Source organism: Balaenoptera physalus (assembly GCF_965194825.1).
Source record: "Balaenoptera physalus genome assembly, chromosome: X".
NCBI classification, from domain to species: domain Eukaryota; kingdom Metazoa; phylum Chordata; class Mammalia; order Artiodactyla; family Balaenopteridae; genus Balaenoptera; species Balaenoptera physalus.
In genome coordinates, this window is record NC_138903.1 from 17,333,729 (window position 1) to 17,358,690 (window position 24,962).

At 44.2% G+C, this 24,962-nt stretch overlaps 1 protein-coding gene and 1 pseudogene across 9 annotated transcripts in view; both read right to left on the reverse strand.

Annotated features, from left to right (window-relative positions):
• Window positions 1–24,962, reverse strand: part of SH3KBP1 (SH3 domain containing kinase binding protein 1) — a 337,837-nt gene that overhangs the window by 65,671 nt on the left and 247,204 nt on the right. For all 8 annotated transcript variants that reach the window (XM_082447084.1, XM_082447088.1, XM_082447089.1 and 5 more), the window contains one exon: window positions 4,550–4,657. In XM_082447084.1, the coding sequence (XP_082303210.1) occupies window positions 4,550–4,657 (108 nt within the window). The remainder of the gene's footprint in view (window positions 1–4,549; window positions 4,658–24,962) is intronic.
• On the reverse strand, window positions 4,664–24,432 carry LOC309652911 (broad substrate specificity ATP-binding cassette transporter ABCG2 pseudogene; annotated as a pseudogene). The gene has a single exon. The product of its transcript is annotated as a broad substrate specificity ATP-binding cassette transporter ABCG2 pseudogene (transcript).

Below are 24,962 nucleotides of genomic sequence, written 5' to 3' on the forward strand. Positions count from 1 at the left end.
GCAAGAACAGTACCATCTTCTGGTGATTTGAACTCTTTCTTTTAAAAGAACTGGATCCTGAGACTTTCTTAAAACACTATCTTTCAGAAACATCATCTTTCAGGATACCTGTTCTATTGTTTTTTTTTTTAAATGACAGGAAGATGTTGTTTCTGCAGTTCAGAGAGTCCAAGTTCCCTGCTTTCCTTCAGTCCTGACGACAGAGCATGCACGTCGCTTCATCAGAGCTCTCAGAATATTTCATCTTTCCATTCTAATATTCAATTTTACTGTCGAGGCTCAAAATAAACAGGCAGCCACTGAATCTAGGTTCTCACACAAATAGCTTATATAATTGCTCTAAAATCTGCACCAAGAGATCGACTGGTGCTCTCTGGGAATATCTTGGGGAAAAGCCCCAAAGCCCTTACTACCCCGGTGAGAGAGACTCTGCTGAGCACTGTGTAGTAACCACCTGAATCTGCACCGGAGCAGAGAATACACCTGCTTCGCCAGAACGCTTCGGTGATGCCTACTGATTCAAGAGGTCTGCCGTTGAATAATGCTGTTTGCCCCTGTCTACCCTAATCGTCACACATCGTCCTCTTTTCCGGATGAATGACTGCAACCCCAGCTACTGGCAAGACAAGATGACATCTGCTGACACCGATGGCAGAATAATGTTTCAGACTCTGTCATTCACATAGTACATTTGTGTTAATGATTCTAATCATCTTTACACAGTCAACTCAGCACACAACAGCCCTGTCTCCAGTCATGCTGTCACGAACTCACCAACATTCCAGGTGCAGTTCTAAAGGCTGGTGTAACAACCAATGCAAAGCTGGTTGGTGGGTTTTATAGGCCGGAGGGGATGAAAAGGATATAATACTTTGAATCTTCTAAAAGCTAAATGTCACATTATACAATCGCTTCTCAGCTGTAGGTATTAGTTTGTCTGACAGGTATAACTACTGTTTCCCTAAAATTGAGTTTTCTGCTTCTTAGGAACAAGGTTAAAAGACCTATCAAAGAGATGGTGGTTGCTTGTCTGGGGTGGGAAAGATGCCCATGGGCCCCAAAGAGCGTGCGTGCCTCAGTGAGCAAGCCAAGACGAGTCCACTCATCACTGACAACTTCACTCTCTCAGCGGGAGTCCTCCGGTAATACCTTATGTAACAGAGCAGAGCTTCTAGAAAAGTATGCCATGGAGTCTCTCTCACTTGAGTGAATTTATTGCCCCCCTAAAATATGGCTGGGGACTAGAAGGCAGGGTGCTACAACGTAGGCAACCACAGGCTTTGCCCATTTGTTAAAAGAATTATCCAGATTTTACCTCAGCCTTCAAAATCATACTACCTCCATCAGGACCAAGAAGGCGGCAAATGTCTGGTAGGAGGGCGTGCTTGCTAAGATGCCTTGGCCAAAGGGAGAGGCATCACCATGAAGGTCTTGGTATCCAAATGCTTTGGATGTGAACACCTTTTACCAGGCTCGCAAAGATTAGGGAGAAGGGTGAAACGGGTAGTCTGGGTGGCCCCCTGCTGCCCAACACTAAGCCCACAAGGACAGCGACCACGTGTGTCCTCTTCACTTCCCGTCAACCAGCATGGCAGCCAGCCCAAAGAAGGGACCCAATAGATACAAAGTGAATGAATGAATAAACATAAAACATCACTGTCAGGCAGCAGATCTGCCCCCCTCCCAAATATGCAAAATGACATGAAGGTTATGCCATCCTGTACTTGCTTGTCTCTGCAAATATATATTATAAGGCACTAGATTTCTTTTTCAAGGCTATTCATCAAAGTTCTTAGATGCATTTGGATCCCCAGGGAAGCTCACCAAGACACCAAGATAACTCTGTGCTGATCTGATGAACTAGAGTCAGATTTCTATCATTACCGAACAGTTTTAGCTGGAGCCTTCCAGCTAAAACTTGTGCTAATAGTCATTATTACAAAGACCAGAATAGTTAGCACGTATGGGGCGTTTGCAAAGGACCAAGCGCTGTGCTAAGGAATTCATATGCATCATCTCAGTTAATCTTCTCAACAGTTTAACAAGGTAGGTATGATTATTCTTGCAATTTTATAGATGAGGACACAGTCGTTAGTATTTGTGGGAGATTGCTTCCAGTAACCCCCCACAGACAGCAAACTCCACAGATGTTCAAGTCCCTCATATAAAATGGGAAAGTATTTGCATATAACCTATGCACATCCTCCCCTATACTTTAAGTCATCTCTAGATTACTTATAATACCTAATACAAGGTCAATGCTATACAAATGGTCGCAAATACAATGTAAATGCTATGTTAATAGTTGTCATTGCACAGCAAATTCAAGAAATTCAAGTTTTACTTTTAGGAACTTCCTGAAATATATTTTTTAGTATTTTCGACCCAAGGTTGATTGAATCCACAGATGCAGAACCCGCAGATACCGAGGGCCGAGTGTACTGAGGAAACATTCAATGAGTTGACCTTGAACAGAACAGCTAAGTGACAGGGCCAGGATTCAAGTCCAAGTCTATTCAATGTCGCAGCCTAGAGTCACAACCACCGCACTCTATAAATGTTTGCTAAACCTCATTCCTGTGTCTTACTGTTTTAAACATTTACTATATAGTCATTACTAAGTGCTAGCGTCTGTTTTTCTGGAGGATGAATTCTGTCAGCTGATAACCCACCATGGCAATCATTATCAACAAAAATGGGTCAAATGATTTTGCTTGGTGGAAAATGTCTTTACTGAATGGTGAGCCCTTCTCTGTTCTGTGGATTTATTCTCCTCCGAAAATATGGCTGGAAACTAGAAGGTGGGGATGTCATCACTTAGACAGATACCTGCATCTACACTAGAGCTTCCCAAACTGTAATGTGTAAACAGATCGCCTGAGGATCTTGATAAAATGCAGGTTCTGAGGCACCAGGTCTAGGGTGGGGTCCGAGCATTTCTAACAAGCTCCAGGTGATGCTGATAAAGTGTGGTCCACGGACCAGCAGTAAGTCTCAATGATCTAGAAAACACTGGGAAGCAGAATATAGATTCTCTGAACCTCAAACTTAATTCCTAGAGAGAATAACAGATGTGGAACAGAGCATCCTTCAGCTAAACAATACAAGAAAGAAAGCTATCAAAAAGCCTAAAAGGTGTGGCCCTTGGCTTCAAACCAATCTACAGGCCATAATCTTGGTGGGTACCTACACCATCTGGCTCCTTGAACAATCATATCCATTCATCTAAGCAGTGCATACACCATCAATGCTGTTTAGTATCCTTGGCAACCAATCCACCAGTATTGTAGTTACCTTTCCCGAACCTCAGCTCCATGGGAATGGTGATGGGTCAAGGTTCATGGTCCAGTAATAGAGCCCCCATGGGCATGAATAGAATGCAGGCTGGGAAAGGTGGGCAGAAGTCACATGAAAGCCTGACCAAAGAGCCCTGAGGTGTAGAACTGGTTGGAAAAGACCAAACTGCTGCCCCCTTAGAATGTAAAGTGCTTCCGACTTTTCAACATTTTTTGTTACATTGTCATCAGAGAAACAATATGCCTGGAGTGAGGCAAACAAAGATGGACTGGCTCATTTAAACCACAGCATTGTAAAATGGGTTCCCACAAAGAAAGAAAGCACAGATCAGAGGTGTATACACACACACACACACACACACACACACACACACACACACACACAGGCATGCATGTGTATTCATGTCCACATACACACACACACACACAACACACACAGAGTTAGGAAGATTAGTAGGCCTCACCCTGTATCCTTAGCTTAACAATGTGCTTTTCAGCCACTTCCACAATATTGGCCACTTTACCCCCAAGGACATGCGATGCAGGATGCAGGCCATCCACTTACTAATGGAGCACCTAATGGTTCTTGCTGTTTATTTGGGTGCTTAGACGTTCCAGGTACTGCACCAAGTGCTTTACCCACATTATCTTGTTTAGTCACACAACAACCCTTAGAATAAGGCGCACTGATGAGGAAACTGGGGCTTGTTGAAGTTAACGGACTTGTTCACACACATCAGGTATGGGGCAGCCGAGGGCTCAGAACCCGGGTCCATCAAACTAAAATGCTAGGGCTTCCCTGGTGGCGCAGTGGTTAAGAATCCGCCTGCCAATGCAGGGGACACGGGTTCGAGCCCTGGTCTGGGAAGATCCCACATGCCGCGGAGCAACTAAGCCCGTGCGCCACAACTACTGAGCCTGCGCTCTAGAGCCCGCGTGCCACAACTACTGAGCCCACATGCCTAGAGCCCATGCTCCGCAACAAGAGAAGCCACTGCAGTGTGAAGCCTGCTCACTGCAACGAAGAGTGGCCCCCGCTCGCCGCAACTAGAGAAAGCCCGCACGCAGCAACGAAAACCCAACGCAGCCAAAAATAAATAAAATAAAATAAATTGATTAAAAAAAAAACAAAGAAACTAAAATGCCAGGGCTCTTCAACAATAAACTTCCCCACCCCACATCGCCAGCCCCGTCATGGAAGCCACAATTCTGACAGCAGGCAGCGCACTGAGATCCAAGCCACAGAGACTTACATTCCCCTCCTTTTCAAAGTCCGGCGGAAGTAACTTCACGAAGTTGTCAGGGAACACTCCGCGTCTGCCATTGAGCTCTCCTTCCCACCAGCCTACATCGATGCAGTCCTAGGAAACAGGAGAGCAGAGTGAGAAATGGGGTAAGCACCCTACAGGGAGCTCTGACACCCTTTCTAGAGAGATGGAGGAGCTTTCCTTGAGGCTGCTATCAATGGTTACTAAGACTAAATCAGCACAAACCCCAAAGTCGGATGGGAGAACAAAAGCTTAAGTGCGCTAGAGCTGTCCGCTGGGACTCAAAACCCAGTGTTGCTTTTGGATGCCTTAAGATCAATAAGATCTTTTGTTTTTCCCTTAAAGATAGGAGGATATGTATTTTCTTCATTTTAATTTTACTGAAATAAAATTATTTCATTAACTGAAAATGTGGGTTAGAAAACATCACACGCACAAATGTTCTCTCTGATTAGCCTGTCACAAAGCTTGTCGAAATTAAGAAGGGCTTTGCAACAGGCAGCCAAGCGTAAGAAAACTCACACTCTATGCAAGCTCATTAATGTACCCTCTCCTTTCCGTGCTGATGGGGCACAGTTGTCATCATGAAGAGCCCTTCCCCCCACCTTACAGAACTTAATGTTTGCTTACTAAATGAATGAATAAATCTCTTCATTCTTCCAGATCAAACCTGCTTCCCTTTGAATAATCCCTATTCTGTTCACTCACTTGTCAAACGTTTATTGAGCACCTACTCTGTGCCAAGTGCTAGGGAGAGAGTGAGAGCTCAGCCTTTGCAAGCTTCCATCCTGAGCCTAATGGCCTCATGGCTCTCCCAGGCATTCAACCTCATGCCACAGAACCACCTCTATTTTTCCCTATCCCCAACTGCTTGGAAGTTTGATTTGCTCTAGTCTGATAATATATCTCGCATTTGTCCTCTGGGTCCAACTCCACTTCTCCCACCCCAATCCAAGACCCACCTGTCCTGCTGTAAACCTCCTCACTTGGGCATTTCTTCCTTCCCAGTGTATGTACAACATACACACCACTGTCAAGTACAGGTCCTTGAGTAAAAACCCAATTCTCAGACTGTGGTCAACAATTTCCAGCTAAAGCCTGAAATGAGCGAAGGCTTTCCAAAAAATGCTAGTAACACAGAGGACTTTGAAAATAAATGCTCAGGAAAGTGAGGAATTCCTGCTCAGGGCCCACGGAGACACACTCATGGCCCTCCACAATACCAGTGGGGCTGGGGGAGGGGGGAGGAGGCCTCAAGCAGCAGATGTGCAGCTGGCCTAGGGCCTGGTGATAAGCCTCTGGAGGCCCTGGCTTATGTGACTCACTATGTGCCTTGCTAGAGCATCCATTCCGGCAAAAAGAGAAACACATCTGAAGTTTTCACCATTATACCCCCAGCCCAATGCACAATATAATAAATATTTCTGGAATCAAATAAGACTCTTTCTAACCCTGAGTTCTGTGATCTCCCACAACCCAAGACTAGGATTACTGCAGGACAAGATAGCCTCCATCTACCCCAGCCTGTGAGGATTCTATGTAAGTTAACACAGGGCCACCTCAGGTGAGAAGTAAATGCTCACCATCATCTTTTACCCCAGTGGTATCTGCTATAAGGATAGACTGACCTGAGTCCTTAATCACACTATAAATTCTAGTCCCAACCAACACCAAAAGACAAAGACACTTGAAGCATCAAGTTCAGATCTACTCAGAACAAATCAAGGTTCAGGAGACTTACAATATGAAAGAATGCTTATCTTTCTTGGAAAATGACAATGAGGAGCCCAGGTAAGTATTCTGGCCCTGCCCATGTCACATCACCCCCTAAACAATCTGGCAGTAGTCCCTAAGAAGGGATTCATGAACAGGGGTGGTGGTGGCAGAATCGTATGGCTTCTGAGGTTCTTCCGTCCCTGAGAAACTGTTATGTCATCGACGATATCAGAAAAACTTATGAAGGAGTAGGGGGTGGAATTTCTTTACTCCTAATCCTTAGAAATTAAGTCTTTCAATCCAGAGCCTCTGTTTCTGAGGAAATGCCTGGCATAATTTTTTTTCCTCTTCTTTTTCTGGACAAGTCCCTCTCCTCTTCAAAGCCCAACTTGAAACTCACCTTTAGGAAAGTGACTATAATGGAAGCTTTACCTTTTCTCTGACACTCAGAACTGTGTTAATTTGCATTTCACGATATCCCATTCAACAAAAAACTATTATATGTAAAGTATATTTAAATTCATTCTGTAGGCACCAAACATTAAACATGCAAAAGAACATGATCCTTAATTTCAGGGAGCTTAGAGATTTGTGTGAAACACACACACGCACGCATGTGCACACATAACATACAAGGTCCTTTTTTGATAACAGGTATCAACCATGAGATCTAGTACCAAAGAGGAGAGAATCATCAACAGCTTTTCAAATAATCTTAAATCTTTTCATGTGTGAAGGGTTTGCTTATGTGAGGAGTGGACTTTTCTCCACATTCATTTCAGATCATCTGATACAGAATTATGTCCATAAAAGGCACTCAAATATTGTTTAGTGCTATATTTCTTTTGAAGGCTTTCTTTCAAATTTTCTAAATGGTTCAAGGCTATGCTTCCCATCAGCCTTACGCAATCAATAACCCAAGAACCACTGTAATGAAGCCTCCTGCTTCATATGCGAGAAAAACAACAAAGAAAATTTTAATAAGCAAAAGCATATCCAGAATAACTTCAGAACTTATGCACGCCTACAGGGGAAAACAGTGCATGTGACATTATATTTATTATACCTCCCATCAGTGGTGAATAGCTCGAACGGCTCATCTATGTTCTGCTTTTTAAGGAAAACATTAACAGTGCTAATCATTGTGTAATTCAAGGTAAGAGAGGGGAAGCATGAAGATAGAACACAGTATGTCTAATTGTTCTGACTGGTATAAGAACAAATACAAAGCTCACGGATGAGATAAGTATGTTGAAAAAAGAAAACTGACAGCGTGACTTAGAATACTAAGAAAAGTGAAAGGGAGTCTGCTGCAGGACAGAAAATAGCCACAGGGTCAAGATGCCTGGAGTGGGACAGAGATTTAGAGAACTGAGACTTTTTTTCCCCTAGCAATAGAAGCTAATTTAAGGGAAGCAGGAAGAATTCTGACAGCAAAATGAGAAATGAAAATAAGTCATCTTCAACCAGACAAAAACCAGACAAAACCAGACAAAAGAACTAGGCTTTTGGTGACAGAGATGAAGAGAGAATTATTTGTATGAGGGCTCTGCTTCCAGAAGTGTGAAAGAACAGCAAATTCAATTTATTTAATGAGGACCTAAAACATGCAGGATAGGAGAGGAATTCAGGGGGAAAAAGAAAATCATCATGTCCTTATGGGGCTCCCAAGCTCAGAGCCTAATGGGAGAGGCAGACACAATGAATCAACACGGCACTGAAACACCGGCAGGAGTGCTAGGCTGGATTAACAACAAGTGGGACCAAGAGAAACCAGGCAGCCTGAAAGGAGAGAAGAAGGGCAAGAATCAAGGTAATGAGAAAGGTCAAGGGTGGGATCACCAAGTGTGAAGGAAGGGAAGAGGGAGAGTGGGAAGCTGGGGTCATAGAAGAGAACATTCAAGAATTGGCACTTAGAGAGAAGGCAATGTTTGGCTCCCAGGAGGTTCCAACCAACCTCTACTGAAGAGTCATGTGAGGGGTGAGGCAAGATGGCAACCATGAGTGATGGGGGGAGAATGGACAGTCAATGGTTTGTGAGGCCGGAACATCATCAGGATGGAGTTAATGTCCCCAAGGAGGATGGCAGGAGGTGGGTGAAGGCAGGACAATGAGGCAGTAGGTGACCACTAAGGAGAGAGGCAGTGTTGGTAAAATACTGGAAGATTCTAGGGTGACCGTATAATTTAAGAGGGAGTGTTGGCAAAATACTGGAAGATTTTAGGGTGACCGTATAATTTATTTCCAAACCTGGGACACTATTAATAATTATACCACAGGCGTAACCCATGATGGTTATGCCAAGATCTACCCTAGTGGATTTTGAGATTCCAATAAGGATGAGGAAAGGGCAGCGTTTGCAGGTGAGGGGATGACCTTTAAATGAGGCAGGAGTTTGCAGTGGGAAAGAGTAAAAGATCAGCATGTAGACGAAAGTTTCCAGAACAATGATGATTAGAAATAAGATCTATTCACATGTAAGCAGAGGAAAGTAGACCTCGGCCTTTATCAAGAGTCAAAGAGTATGGAAAGAATTATATTTCTGACATAGAATGTTCACTCTTCTATGATTAAGCCCTCAAAATGGTCAAAATGGTTTCTCTATGCCTCATCGCCAGGCAGATATTAGTGTAAAATATATTTTTCCTTGTAAAATACAAATGATGTTTTTCCTTTTAAGGAATGAATAAACAGAGCCTTAGGTGTGCTGTACTCCAACCTCTATGTTCTGCACTATCTTGGGTTAGCCAAGATATCTCAGAGAGAGGAGGAGGAGAGCGAACTTGGGCCATCTGATATTTAAGTGGTCCACTAGTGATAAAAACTCTGGGTCTCAGTTCCCTGATACACAGGAGAAGATGTCTGAGGCGTAAAGAGCAACACAACTGCTGCTGGTTTGTCGTCATTACTGTGATTCTAGGGGCTGGTCCCAGAGACCCGGAGGGATAATGAGGCCAGGAAAGTGTCTTAATTAAGCACACACACATCTGTCATGTGACTCAGCACCATCTTCCGGTGAAAGCCCCTGGCAGCAGCTCACACACTTGGAGGGCTCAGGGGAGGGATGTGAACACCACAGGGTGTGTCTGAGGAGGGAGGTCCGGCCCAGACCTCAATGTCAGGCCTTAGTCCGCTCCATCATGCCACAGGGGCCCTGGGGAATGTGGCGGAAGCACTCCACCACTGCACACAGCTCTCCGCTGGGGATCAGCTGAGAGCCGCTCCCTGACATCCAACCTGGCGGCAGGGAGTCACCTGTGAGCTCTGCTGTGTCTGCCTCTCGTCTAGGCACTTTAAATCTTTAGAAAAGACAAACTTGCCACTTGTCTTGTAAATTGCAAAACCCGGCTGCAACCTCACTTGGGGCTCCATTTTGTCAAGAGTGCAAAGCAACATCTTAGACCAGCGTTTCTCAAAGCTGGCTGCACATTTAGAATCACTTGGGGCTTTTTTTTTTTTTTTTTTTACTGAAATCAAGATGCTTCCTTTTTAATGTGGGGTAAATCATGTGAATTAAAGAGAAATTTAGGAAAATTTTTTTAAGGAATAACAATTTCAGGTAGGCAACTGTAAGGAAGATAACAACCATGCATGCCAAGGCTACGTGATTCCTCCACAGGCCCCAAGGCGAGAGATCGATGCCCTGGTTTTCCAGAAATTCTTTGCCAGTACATATTGCATAGCTATAGGTACTGTTTGTTGTTACATTGAGTCCTGGGCAGAAGTTCTGTCCGAGAAATTCATTATGCTGCAAAGCCGCAAAGCCATATCGAGGAATGCTGAAGTACTGAAGCCACGAGAGCCAAGGCACAACGGTTCTGAGATTTACCAACAGCCCTGAAAATATCATCATAAACAGAAAAGAGATGGTCGTGAGGAGCGTTGCTATGGATACCACGCTCTGACCTACTACTATGGCCAGTGCCATTGAACTGGCTGAATAAGCCACCATCATCACGGTAAACATCATGATGAAGAAGGCCTCCACCTGTGGTTTCAATCCTAACAGGAAGTATGTTATACTAGTAAATATAATACTTGGTAACATCCTCATGGGGAGTAAATCAGATAACAGTGTTCCAAAGAAATAAGATGACACTCTGTAGTATCCACTGATATATTCATGTATGAAGAGCTTCTTCTCGACCACCAGGAGCTCCACGGCTGACACACTGCTGAAACACTGGTTGGTGGTCAGGAAGAAGAGCACCCCGGCTCTGTTCTGGATTCCTGTAGGATCATTTTTTAGATAGAAAATGGCACCTGTAACCAGTCCCAGGATGACTGTTACAATTATCTGAGCTATAGAAGCCTGGGGATTACCCAGTAAGTTTTTGAACGAACGCCTGGAAATCCATCTGAGCTGATGACAGAAGGAGGTGGCATAGGTGATCTCCTTGTAGACTGAAATATTCTTCTTCTTCTGACCCCCTGAGAGTTGATCTAACTCAACTTTTGTTTCCTTGAAGAAGGAGGAGTTGGCATAAAACTCGGTTAATTTTCCTATGAGCGGAGTATCTTTCTTGGAAGGCTCTTCAGTCTCCTTGGCTTCACCATCTGTGTCTCCTCTGTTTAACACCACGGCACAGGAGTCTCCATTAATGACGTCCAGGAAGAAGTCTGCAGGGTTATTATAGGGCTCACAGTGGTAACCAGTGGATGGAAAGTAACCCAAGGCCTCCTGAGCAGGCCCGTGGAACATTAATCATCCTGAGGCCAACAAGGTAAGGCTATCAAAGAACTTGAAGATGGAATAACGAGGCTGATGAAAGGAGAAAATGATTGCCCGTCCTTGTTTAGACATCCTCTTCAGAAGCAAAAGGACAGCATTTGCTGTGCTTGAATCTAAGCCAGTGGTGGGCTCATCCAGGAACAAGATGGATGGATCAGTAATAAGCTCCATTGCAATACTAGTCCTTTTTCTTTCTCCTCCAGACACACCACGGATAAACTGAGTTCCAACCTTGGAATCTGCCACTTTATCCCCACACCAATTACATTACAATTCCTTGGGTGGGGGGGTGGTGAGATCGAGAAATCAGTGCTTTTTAAAGGTCCCTAGGTCCTTCCAATGTGCAGGCTGAGAATCAATGATTTAGACCAGTGCTTCTCAAATGTTAATGTGTATACTATCCACTTGGGGATCGTGTGAAAGTGACAATTCAGATTCACTAGGTCTGGGGCTGGTCAGAGCTTCAGCATTTCTAACAGGTTCCCAGGTGATGTCAATGCTACTGGACCACACTTGGAGTAGAAAGGTTCTCAAAAATGGTAAGCTCCTTGAAAACAAAGGATCTTTTTTTTGTATCTCTGTATCCACCAAATACCTAGCACAGTGCCTGGAAAATATTGATTATGAACACACGTTGGCTGAATGGATGAATCGATGGATGGCCCAATCTCCCCCCACAATACTAATCTACTTCCTGCAATTTCCAAACATCCGAAGTGACGTCAAGTTGAACGAGGAAGAGGCAGGTAAGATTAGCTACACAAGAAAGCTTCATCTATTCAATCAGGCTTACCTGTTGGTCTGTACTGAATATTTGTTCATAATTGTGGTAACAACTTAAAAAGCACCTTTAAAAGATAGGTCACATTTTCTACGACGTCATAAGTGCCCTGTTTGAGTTTGGACAGGAACGTATAGCTCAGAAATCGCCATAGCAAACCCCAAAATGATGGGTTCACCAGCTGGTCCTCTTGAAAAAGAAAAGCACTCTGCTTGGTCACTTCCCCTGGTGGTCAGCTGTCCCCACACTCCCTAGTACCGATTTCCCAGAAATTATCCAGCATGGCTGTTTTTCACGACCTTCTCTGATGACTGAAATATCATTAGAGGAGAAAGTGAGTGTTGTTTGATTTCGGTATGGCTGTCAAGTGAGCCTCTGAGTGCCCCGAGGGGGGCCTCACACCCTCAACATCCCACAGCAGTACGAAAAGTGCTGTTTAATGTTTACTAATGAACGCCTTCTGCATGGAGCTTCAGGGGGACTGTTGGGAGGAAGCTCCACGGAAGCCGAAGCCCATGAGCACTCAGTTCTACCTCTGCTTGTTAACACCTCCCCAAGAGATGCAATTATTCTGCATGGCTGGGATTTCTGCTCAGAATTTCCAGCATCCCATAAGGCAGTTACTCGAGCAGGCTCGTCAACATCACAGTTTATGAGGTAACAGGAGAAAAAGAGAACCACGGTCTATCTCAGCGTCAGAAGAAATGCCTGGCAGACCACAGTTAATGAGGGAAGCCGAGGAGACCGTCCCAGGGACAAGCCCACTCAAGAAGATGTCACATTCCAAATATCAACATCTGGGATAGGTGAGGTTTAGGCAGTCATTCACTGTTTTGTGACACTGGGAAGTCATGACCTCAAAGAGATTGTCTACTTGTAAAAAAAATCCTGACTTTTGGCAACAACTTACAGGCTCTCCTATACTAACTTCTGACTTTTTCATTTTACATATTGTATAACTGGTAACAAAAAAATTGGATGAGTAACACACAAAAAGCCGTAATCAAGCTTCCTTTTAGTTATGTCGATGTTAATTAAAGCATGTCGTGATGCCTGAACACAGTATTCAGAAATGACCACATGCCTTTTACAAGCTACCCATACCATACCCTCACATTTTCCTGCTTCTTCGTACATCTGGTAATTTGTGACTGTATGTTCTCAACAGCCGTGCACTGCACGCTACATTGTCGAAGGACTGAATTTTGTTGTCTTCCTTGCAAGAGTGTGGAGTTTCGTTACGGTGGGCATGTTACTTGCAGGTCAGCTTGACCTGTCAAGGCTTGGTTTTGCGCTTCATTTAGGGTGGGTCTGGGGTAGCGCTATTCCTATGGCTGACTTTTCTGAGTTGTCACTTGGATGCCAAGTGTGTTCAACAAAGTTTTTCCATTCTGCTTGGCCAGAACTCCAACATCTCCTATCACTGGTGACCTCTGGGATATCCACTCAGCTCACAGCCCACCCACACACCCTCCTCCCCCATACTTATTTTCTGCCGGGTCTCGTGCAGTCTTGCCCTATTGATGCACAGCCTAGTATTTGGCCAAAGACTCAAGGGACCCTTATACATAGACTTTTGGAGCTCTTTCTTTGCACAGCTCGTGCTCCTCTGCAATTCCCTGCCCTGAAAGTTCCATCCACCTCGGCAGCCGTGAGTTACAATCTCCGTTGCTTCAATCCAATGAGTCTTCTGCTCTCTGTTTAGGCTCCAGTGCCCTGTGCTGCAGTTTAGAAAGTGCCCCCAGGCAAAAAGCCAGGGTTGCCGTGGAACTCACCTTATGCTTCCGTTCTCTCAAGGACCACAGCCCTGTGCTGTGCATCGTCCAATGCCTCAAAACAGCTGGTTCATGTATTTTGTCCAATTTTAAAGTTGTCTATGGCAGGAGGGTAAATCTAATGCTCTTTACTCCATCATGGCCGCAACTGGAAGTTATATTCTCACTTTAAAAGATTGCTTCTTTAATTAGAGTGAATTTATTTTATTCTAGATAGAACTTTAAGCTCTATCTTTGAAAGTCTGAGCTATTTCAAGGTCTAATTCCCAGAAGAGGTCCTAGAGAAAGAATTTCTGAAATGAAGACACGTACAAGAGTTTTTAATTATCCTGGAGTTTCCTTTGCTAGTCATATACACTCTTCTCTAACAAGGAAGGCGGAATATTCCCTAAGGAAAAGTAGAGTTACTGTTAAACATCTTTATATGGAAAAGGTAAATACAATGCAGTAAGGTAGTGCCACCCAACCTTTTCCAGATAATGGCACACCTATAAAATGATAATATTTTGATGACATGCTGCTGGAGGCCTGACGTTGTTGGACACCATCAACTGGGAGGGGGTGGGGGTCTTCCACCCACCTAAGGCCCTTCCCACCCACCCAGGAGAGCTGAGGGGATCACTATCCTATGCTCCTATAACCCACTCAGAGCACAGGGGTTAGCAAATGCTACAGAAGTAACGTTTGAGTCCAGATGTCACCAAGAAATGAGAAAAAAGTTGAAACCCAATCTCAGTCCCCCGAAAGAGAGCAGAGGTTTCACAGGCATCTTGAGAGGCAGGCAGACAGGAATCAGGGAGGCCTGAGGGGACTTTAATAGGAGACAACCCAAAGCGGAAGCTCCAAAGGCCTCAGGGCTCATAGATTGTTTCCCCCTTAGAAAAAGATGTTTCTATCTGGAGCCTCTTCATAGAACAGCACCCAACAGATGCTGCCATACTGGCCCAACTCCAGGGTCATCACTCACATTGGACATGTCCTGGAGTTGTGGGACATGGCCGTATGGTTTGTCACAATGTATATATAAGAACTGCTTACTGATTTCATTATTTCATTTGCAGCTTATACAGTCCTAAGTCTTAGGAAATGTTTATGCTTTTAGCCTTTTTTTTAATAGTAGAATGAAAGACTTTCTACCCCCTTAAATTCTACTTCAAAAATCAGTAATCATGTGAAAAGGAGACGTTTGCAGGGAGGGCCTTTCCTGGGTACTTGTAATCTGGCTTTAAGAATGACCAGAGACGTTAACATAGGAGGGCAGGTGAACAACTCACACACCAAATGCAAATCATCAAGGTGGCACTTTTGCACTTTTTTGTCCATTTAAATATAATCAAGCATGTGAATTATGTAACAATATGTTTTCACAGAAACTTCTCATTTTCTACTTGTTACGTCATTTACATTGAGAAGACCACTTAATGCTAAATTTTAGAAGCTGTTTCTAATGGCGCCTTCAGCTCATCCAAAGCTTATGGCTAATGGCATAATTTACCTCTCAAGGCTGTCCATCCTACAGCTGAGATTTCATTTTCATTTATGTTTAGGGAAATATATCGATTCTGCATCCAAATACATGCCTTTCTTCCATTAAAAGGATACTAGATATAATACAAAATCATTTTGCTTCATTACAAACACAGTGGCATTGATAAAGCATCTTTCATTATGTTTTAAGAGCTGTTCTTAGCTCCTGCACCACCTCTAAGAGATACAAAGAAGGCTGTTAGGGTGAGGGCGGAGGAATCTTCATTTCCCAAATAAGCATCAGGAAGGAATAAGAAGTGAAGGGCATAGCCATGATCATTATGAAGGTCAAGAACATCCAAGCCAGCTGCAGCAGCTGTTGGTGAATTCTTACCTTCCATCTCCCTTTTTTTACGAGACAAATCTACATTTCTTTTAAGTCTTTCTTTTAGGAAAGCTTATTCCTTGGCGTGAAAATTTGTTTGGAGTCTTTTTCTCTATACACAGCAAATTTAGCTTCTAGGCCTGTGCAGTGAGTGAAAAAATATAATTCCCAGGTCAAATCTCAGTTCTCAGGCAGCTCATCTAAGTCCAGGCCTGACTAGTGGAATATGGCTACACTTGTTTGCCACCTTGGGGAGAAAGTGGCACAGGGGTACAGAGGTGGGGTGCAGGGGACGGCTCTGCTATGGGAGATTCATGGTCTTGTCTTACAAAGTATTTTCCCAGGAAGACTCAGAACAAAACCAAGGTCCTTGAAATTCATCCAATTACGTATCAAGCAATTATTTACTAAACACTGGGGCTCAGATGACCTTGTAAGAAAAAGAGACCAACCAGCAACATTCAATAGTATCTTTGCAGAGCAAAAGTTGTAAATTTTGCCGAAGTCCACTGCAGCAGTTCTCTCTTTCATGGATTGTGCTTTTAGTGTCATGTCTAACAACTCTCTTCTCCTATGTTTTCATAAATAACTTTTTAATGTCTTATGTTTTCTATGCAGATCTGTGGTCCATTTTGAGTCAATTTTTGCATAATGTGTTAGATTAGGTTAGGGCTTTTTTTTTTTTTTTTTTTTTTGGTCTAGGTATGTTCAATTGTACCAGCACCATTTCTTGAAAAGATTATCCTTTCTTTCTTAAATTTTCTTTGCACTTCTGTTGAAAATTAATTGCCTATATTTTTATGGGTCTGTTTCTAGACATTCTATTTCAAGGGCTAGCAAACTACATCCCATGGGTCAAATCTGGCCTGCTACCTATTTTTGTACAGCCCTCAAGCTAAGAATAGTTTTTACATTTTCAAATGGTTTTTAAAAATCAAAAGAATAGTATTTCAAAGAATATGAAAATTACAGGAAATTCAAATTTAAGTGTCCGTAAATAAAGCTTCATTGGAACTCAGCCACGCCCATTCATTTACACCTATGACTGCTTTTGTGTAGTTGAGATAGATACTATATAGCCCATAAAATATAACATATTTTCTCTCTGACCCTTTACAGAGAAAGTTTGTGAAGCGCTGGTCTAGGATATGAGGATCCTTACCCATGCCAAATCTCGGGGGTTCTCTGAATGCCGCTATAAAGAGAATACTGTAAGGACAGAAGCCTTAAATAGAACCTCTGAAAGCCCTGAGGAAGGCAGAAAAGGAATGCATTTAATAGCCAGCTACCCTTTCATACTAGGACTAAAATATAAAAGCCTTAAGTAAAACTATTCTTAAAAGGATGACTTTTACTGCACCATGTAGTTAACTATAAAATGGGGAAATTTTAAGTCTAAAAGGTATTTACTTTTAATGATATTTTCTTAAATATCTCTATGAGTCATAAACTGAGAAAAAACATTTGTAATGTGAAAGATGACAGGTTAATGTCACGAATATAAGGTATTTTTATAAAAATCAATTGGAAAATGACACATAACACTTTCAACGTGAGTAATCATTTTTAAAAATGCATATGCCTATCAGAGTAGCAGAGATTAGAAAGAATGATAATATCCGGGCATGACAAGCATAGGGAGACATTCTCATAGGCTCCTGGGGGGAGACTAAATTGGCACAATCTTTCAGAACATCACTTAAATGCCTTTAAAAGGCACTGAAGCATCAATACACATTTAGCAATTGATCATCAGGAAATAATAACAACTGCTAACATTTATACAGAACTTACTATGAGCCAGGCATTCCAAGTGCTTTACCTCCTTTAACTCAGTCTTTACACCACCAGGAGGTAGGTACTGTTATCATCCCCATTTCACAGATGTGGAAACAAACTAAGGCACAGAGAGACTGAGCAGCCCGTCCAAGGTTACACAAGTAGCAGAAAGTGGTAGAAATAATTACGTTCATGAAGATCTACAAACAAGGTGATGACTACATGCAACATGGTGTAAAATAGGGAAAAACCAGAAACAAGCCAAGTATAAAAGAGGATCGTGGTACTCCATACACTGGGATGCTAAGGAACCATTTAACCGTGCTGCCAAAGATAGGCATGATATATTGGGGGCAAAGGGGGTAAACAAAAGAGTGTATATGATATGACCTTATTTTTATTTTTAACTGTAATTGTGTGTGTGTGTCTCTGTGTGTGTATAAAGTCTGGGAGAACAGAGCTCAAATATTAAGAGCGGTATCTGACGGTGATGCAGTCACAGGTGATTCTGACTTTCCTTCGTATTTATCTGTTTTGTTCTCATTCTCTAAGAGTAAGTTTTACTTATTTAATTTTAAAGTGTTACTTAAAAGTGCATCCCATGCCATCTCAGAAAAGTATATTTTAATAAAATGCAAATGTGAATGTAAGACCTTTGCGATACTTTAAGAAGATAGGGGCTACACAACTATTGAATATAATAAACTACTTTCATCCTAAGAAAAGTTAAAATAAATAACACAGGGGCATTTCAGGGAAAGTACTGACCTTAATTTCAGGAGAGTTCAATATACCAAGAGAGAACTCCCAGTCAATGGGCATTTGTCTTTTCTTCTTCCGATCATAACTTATCACAGCAATAGCTGTAATTTTTTATTTCTAAAGCACTTTCAGTCACAACATCTCACTTAATCCTCACAACAGCCCTCTCAGAGTAATAGAAATAGAAAGAGTGGAGAGAGAAAACAGAAGGAGTTTCTCTAATTCCTTAAGACACCTGCAGAGTTTTCTGTGTGTTGCAGGAAAAAAACATCCCAAGATGCTGTAGCAAGGATTACTAATGTCCTGCCACTAAAGCACAGCACTTGGGAGAGAGATGACAATTAGGCTGAACGAACACAGGGTCCCTTTAGACAGTTTTATATAATTTGAAGAGGCATGTAAAGCTGAGAATCTGCATCAACTGCAAACTCATCTGTCTATGAGAAATCTGCAATCATCAAAATTTCTGGGTGGCACTGTTTTGACTGTCTACTGGTAAACTAAAGCGAAATGTTCTCCCACCGCCAAGTCCTACTTTCACCAACCTCATCTAATTTAAAACTGTGTCTCTGTGATGGTAAACAAGCTCAGGAGGAAGAGTTTGGGTGTTTTGTGTTTTTTTAAAAGATTTTTTGATGTGGACCATTTTTAAAGTCTTTATTGAATTTGTTACAATAGTGCCTCTGTTTTATGTTTTGGTTTTTTGGCCCCGAAGGCATGTGGGATCTCAGCTCCCTGACCAGAGATCGAACCCACACCCCCTGCATTGGAAGGCGGAGTCTTAACCACTGGACCACCAGGGAAGTCCCAGGAGAAAGAGTTTTGATCAAATGTGTTTCTGGTGTCAGGAATCTTCCCATCGGTCCTGGTGTCCAGGTTACTTTAAAGAGGAAGACAAAACAGCAGCAAACTGTATTCCTTGGGATTTCTAATGCTCTGAGGAGGAGATATATTGTGACTGCTGTCCCCAGTAGGGACATATGCAGTCTAACAAGACAGGCTATACTGCAAGAAATACATCCTATGACATAAATGACTCATTTGCTGAACGCTGACATTTTTCAAATGTGTGTAAACCCAGATGATCCCAGACCTACACTTAACTTCTTCATTTACTCATAAAACATGTCCTTCTAATGGGTCTGTCAGTGTGTCATCATTTTCAGGGTGACACCTGCTAATTTACTCCTCATCCCTGAAACCACATTTAATCCTACACTTTAGCTCTGCTAAAAGCTTCAGCAGTTGAGAGAGAAAGGGTCAAGGCCAGCAATCTATATAGCTGATCGGCTTTCTTATACCAAGCTGAGAACCCTTCATGAGATTTCTAAAGCCACTTTCCTGTGGGGAGAGAAGCAAGGAAGTCTGGAAGCATTTTTCTCAGGAATAAATGTTTCAATTAATAAATTAATGGGAGGGAGGCAGGAAGGGAAAATAAACATTAGAACAAACAAAAGAACATATCATCACAGAATGACTTAGGAAGGAGCTAGGGATGCCTTTTCTTTCTTTCTCTCTTTCCCCCCCTCCCCACTCTCTCCCTCTCCCCCTCTCCCTCTCTTTCATGGTGACAGCAAGCAGAAAACTAACCTGGGTCCAGAAGAACAGAGGAAAGCAAAATAGGCTGGGCATGGGAAGAAAGAAGTGGGAGAGGAGGGCTTTAGGCACAAAAAGAAGCAACGTTAGCCCTGAGCTGAGCTCATCATGTCCTCTGCACTACCATTCCATTTCTGTAGATGTGACAATGGAATCAGAAAGTCCTGGATGATCCTGACCCTACGAGGTCAGAGACATGGACACAAAAATGTCGGAAACAGATGGATGGGGGAATGGCGTGGTAATATTGTTTTCCTAATAAAATAATGATAATGTCATTAATTTAAAAAGAAAATCGCACAGGCACGTGCCCTAGATATACCCAGCAACAGAGCATGACTCAATAAGTAGACAAGAGTCACCTCGGGGAGTGACTGAGCCGCACCTACCGCAAGTATCCACAGCCCCACAGGAAACAGAGCAGTCCCGCCCTGCCAGCCCCCACGTTCAGGGTCAGGAGCCGCCCCTGCCCTGGCTCGGCCGCTGATTACTGTGAGGCCCTTGGGAAAGTCACTTCCGAGCTCTGGGCCTCTGTTCCTCCTTTGCCATCTGGACAGAACACCATGGTCCCGCCTAGCTCCCAGGGCTGCTGTGAGCATGCGTGAGGAGAAGGCGGGGTGCTGAGGGGTCCCGGACTCTTGCTGCCAGTGGCCCAGAAGGGTCCTGCACTGGGAAGCTCTGGTCCTGCAGGAGCTATTACTATTTTTTTTTTATGATTCAGATTTTTAAAAAAATTTATTTAATTTTATTTATTTTTGGCTGTGTTGGGTCTTTGTTGTGGTGCGCGGGCTTCTCATTGCAGTGGCTTCTCTTGTTGCGGAGCAAGGGCTCTAGGCGCGCGGGCTCAGTAGTTGTGGCTCGTGGGCTCAGTAGTTATGGCTCGCGGGCTCTAGAGCACAGGCTCAGTAGTTGTGGTGCACGGGCTTAGTTGCTCCGCGGCATGTGGGATCTTCTTGGACCAGGGCTCGAACCCGTGTCCCCTCCATTGGCAGGCAGATTCTTAACCACTGTGCCACCAGGGAAGCCCGGAGCTATTACTATTAAGCTAAATGCTCAACCACTGTCTGGGAGAGGAGGAAGGAAAACACGTTGAGGGAGAGCTGGAGGAAGCTGGTGAGTTAGTATCAGTCCTAACTCTGCCCTCACAGCAGCAGGTCTAGCTCAGACATTTGGGGTCCCTGGTTTGATACATCCCTAAGAAAAGGCAAAATTCCTAGTTGGTATTTTTTCGTAGTGGTGACCGTCTACCTTTAGCTACTCCACTGGGTTCCCTCTTTCTTGAGAGATGCATATATCGGTTTTCTCCCCCGAACATCAATGCTGTCCCCTTCTCCTTCCTTCCAACTCCACCACGCCGTGACTTTAGTCAATAACATTACCTTTCTCTGTGTTTACCTTGATGTTGTCAAATAGGCTTTAAAACCATGAAGAAATGGAGGTTTCTCTTTGCTTTGTAACGGGTCAAAGACACAGCCACTCAGGGGAGCCTTTTGATAAGAAATACCCGAAGATCTTTGTTTACAGAGGGGTCACATGAGAAGCCCTTCCTCCTAGGTTACCGGGGGCTGGGAGGAAAGGGCCATTGCTCTGAGGCCAGGAGGCTGTTGGCCAAGGGCAGGGGCATCGCCCCTCTCCACAGCTGGGCCCGCCCTGCCCCAAGCGGCAGTGGTCAGGGCAAGGCACGTGCTTCACAGTAGAGCCTCGCCTGACCCCACCAGGCTGCTCTCAGTCCTTCTCCAGGGAGCTTCTCGGGTTGGAAACCAGACCCAGAGGCTTCTGAACCCTTTCAACCATGCTCTGAGCACAAATCAGGAAGGCAGGGATGGGGGCGGCAGGAACACAGACGAAGGAGCTATTTTTGAGTGACTGGAAATAAATGCTAAACACAGGTGTGTTCTGCACCCGTGGACATGTTCCCAAATCCACAAGAATTCTATTTTATAAATAAACTAAAAAAGAAACCATTCGGGTTGCCACATTTCATCCTAGTTTCCAGGGACACACACAAATAGTTCGGGCCTTTGCGCATTATTTCAGGAATTGAGGAGGGCGTATAGGCACCCACTAAAGGTGTATGACTCATTTTCTAGAAAGCTATACGAAGTGACAATCTAGGGCTAAAAATGAGGGCAACGTCTGCCCTGTGACTCCTGCCACAGCTCATAAAAGCAGGGCAAAGGGAAACCACCTTAACCGACTATAAAATGAAATCACCACCCGAATTTGGGGTAAATCAAGAACGTCTACAGCAAAAGCCATCAAATTTAGAGAAGAGCTATTTCATCTCAACTCATAATACAATAAAGAGGCATATCAAAGTGCATGTTAAACAAATTGTGGCAAAACTATTCACTCTGCAATATGAAAAGCACACAGTCATCTAAATGAACTTCTGGGCGATACCTAAACTCAGAGCAAGAGTAAGACTTTTCTATAAAGCAGGGTTTGACAGACTCAGATTCCATCCTTCTCACCTTCAGCAGGCAAAATATTTATGGCATGTTTTCTTTCCAAATTCTTGCTGAAATCTCACCCATTGCGAATTCCTACCCACTGCAAATTCTTACCTATTTTAGGTATATATGTTTTTACTACTGTTATCTACTTTATATCACGGCATTCCAGCCCCAGCTACAAACTGGGCCCAGCCACAAGAGCCCTTGCATTCCCATTTCTGAGGTCAGAGAAAGAGCAGAGATGAACTGACAACTCCTAGGATTACAGGTACCACTGATGGACCCCTCCCTGCGAGAGGCACTTATACACAGCATCTTAGTACATCCTCACGGCTGCCCTGTGAAGTCGGCTTTAGGGCTGAGGAAACTGAGTCTCAGAGGGGTTAAGTGACATGCCCAAGGACACACAGCTAGGAACGGTGGAGCTGGGACTCAAACCCTGGTGTCTCTGAGCTGGCAGCCCACATGGCACTTGTCATTTTAACATGATGGTTCCAACAAACTGGAATGCTAGATCAAGGCTGGCAGATATTTTATGAGAATGGAAGTCAAAATCTGCAGAAGTACAAGGAGTACAAGAGACCTGATTTCACAGATCATATAAAACAATAATAAAAACAAAATGATAGAGCCTAAGGGACTTTTTTTTTAAGGAACAAGCTCAAAATGGGCCCAAGCACATGACGCAGCATGAGTTAAGACTGGTTGTATTATTAGCTATTGAAAACCAGCTACGTGGGTAAGCAGAGGCATCCTTGGTATCGGGAACATGGTCTGGGTCAAGTTAGGGAGGAGGCACTGGTAAGAAGGGGACAGCCTGGGAGAGTTCGTGGAGAACAGCAACGTGAACAAGGCCAGGAAGTCAGACTGTGGCCTGACCACGTGGCCGGATATCTAGCCTGATCTTACAGTGAAGGAGAGAAAGTTACCAAAGCCCTTCGCTGGAACAGAGAGGTTACACGAGCAGAGGCTGTTATGGGATGATAAAAGGCAGGGGCTAGGGTGATAGGGATGCAGCAGGTGGAAACGAGCTGGGGAAAGCACCCCTCCATTGGTCAGCCCAGGGCTCTCCTCTGGAGCATGCTCTGTGGAAGGTGCTGGAGAAAGGAGGAGGGAGGGGGCCCTGGAGGTGCAGACCAGGGCCTGGCTCTGCCAGGGACAGAAGTGGCAGGGAGGCAGGAAGGCAGGATCCTCGGGGGCTGGCGCTGCTGGGCTTGGGAGTGAGGGCAGGGTGAGACCAGGAGGAGCAAGTGTCAAAATGACCCACCCGGGCGCTCTGGCCTGAGGAGCACAATTAGTGTGCGAGCCAGGACAAGGGACCAAGGGGACAGGGGGGATGCCAAGTGCTCGTTTTGCAAGTGTAATTGTAACATCTGCAAGCTGCTTCACAGGCCCAACTGCTTCTAAATACATTCAGCTGTGGAGCCGGGGAAATCAGATGCAACCCTCAGGACACTCCTGAAAGCAGCCTTCCACCGCCGCCCGGTTCCTTTCTCCCTACTGTGTAGACAGGACCAGGAGAGAGTCCCTCTCTGACTAAATAAGCTCTTTAGAAAACTTCAATTCCTTTTATTGGACTGGATGTCAGGCTGGGAGGGAGGAATGAAATCATCAGAATGAACGTGTTCTCATCGTATATAATCAAATGACAAGGACTGGAATATAAGATGTTAAGGTAGAAATAGATGTGTTCAGACAAGACACCATCCATGGTGGGCTTTTCTTTCCCCCAAACCTTAGTCAATGTTATTGTACATCTGGTTTTCAACTGAAAAGAGGGTGTCCCCCCAAACAAAAACAAAAACAGGAAAGTGAGCCCCCCCATTACAAAGAGTGGCAGTTGTTTAATCCTCTGGTCACTATGTCATCACGGGGAAAAGTGCTCTACCCCTTCCCCTGTGGTAGTAGAACCAAGTCTCTGTGCCAGTTATCAGAGTATTTGTATCATGCTTCACAGTCATTTCATGTATTTGGTTAAGGGTCTGATTTAAAATAGGAAATGCACCGTGCCTAGGAAAGCATCCCGGAGGAGGCCCGCCCGCAGGACAAGGGGAAGGGTGGCAAAGAAACAACCGCTTTGCCTCCTCGGCTGAAAAGAACGAGAAGGGCAACGTTTCCCCTCCTCTGATTTCCTCCGGCCACATTCAACACCTACAGAGATGTACTGAAACAAGTTCATGGGAGAATATTTTACAGGTGAAAAGATGGATGAGTTCTGGGGCCATCAGCAAAGCAGGGAATACTTTGCTAGCCCAGAAAGGCGCCCTAGCATTGTCCAGCACACCACTTTCGATGGAGAGGGTGAGAGCGCCAAGCTTTCTCCCTAAAATAATCTGACCTTTGGCAAGCTCCTTAACCTCTGGGGTCATGCATTCCCTGGCATCTATGGTTCAGGCTCTCAAAACACACAACCTCCATAGCCATTTCTTATAGGTAACTGTCCTTGATTATAAGGTCATAAAGGGAAATCCTACCAATCACTTATGGACACACTCGGGGATGGGGGATGGGGGACGGGCAACACCATGGTCCCTTGCCTCTCAGTAATGGCCAGAGACAGCAGGACCCAGGGCCTGCCTCCCACCCTAAGCCCCTGTTCTCTCTCCCCTTTCCCTGCACCCTCCACCCTGCCAATGCTGTCCAGCCCCGCATGAACCCAGGCAGCCACATGATCCCCCAGTCACGCCTGCCCGTGCTAAGGGAATTCCACATTGCTTGCCACTTACCTGGATACAAGACTAAAAGCACCTTATACATCCTAAAGACTGCTCAGCTTTTCGTCATATTCAACCATCACAAAAACCCTATACTTCAGAGAAAAGGCCATATATTCCAGGAATTACTTAAATAATGGATCTTTCAACCACCCACTTGGTGAGTACCACTGCATGAAAGCATACACAGCACATGGTCCAGGCCCTGTTAAGCTGTGTCACTTCACACAGATGT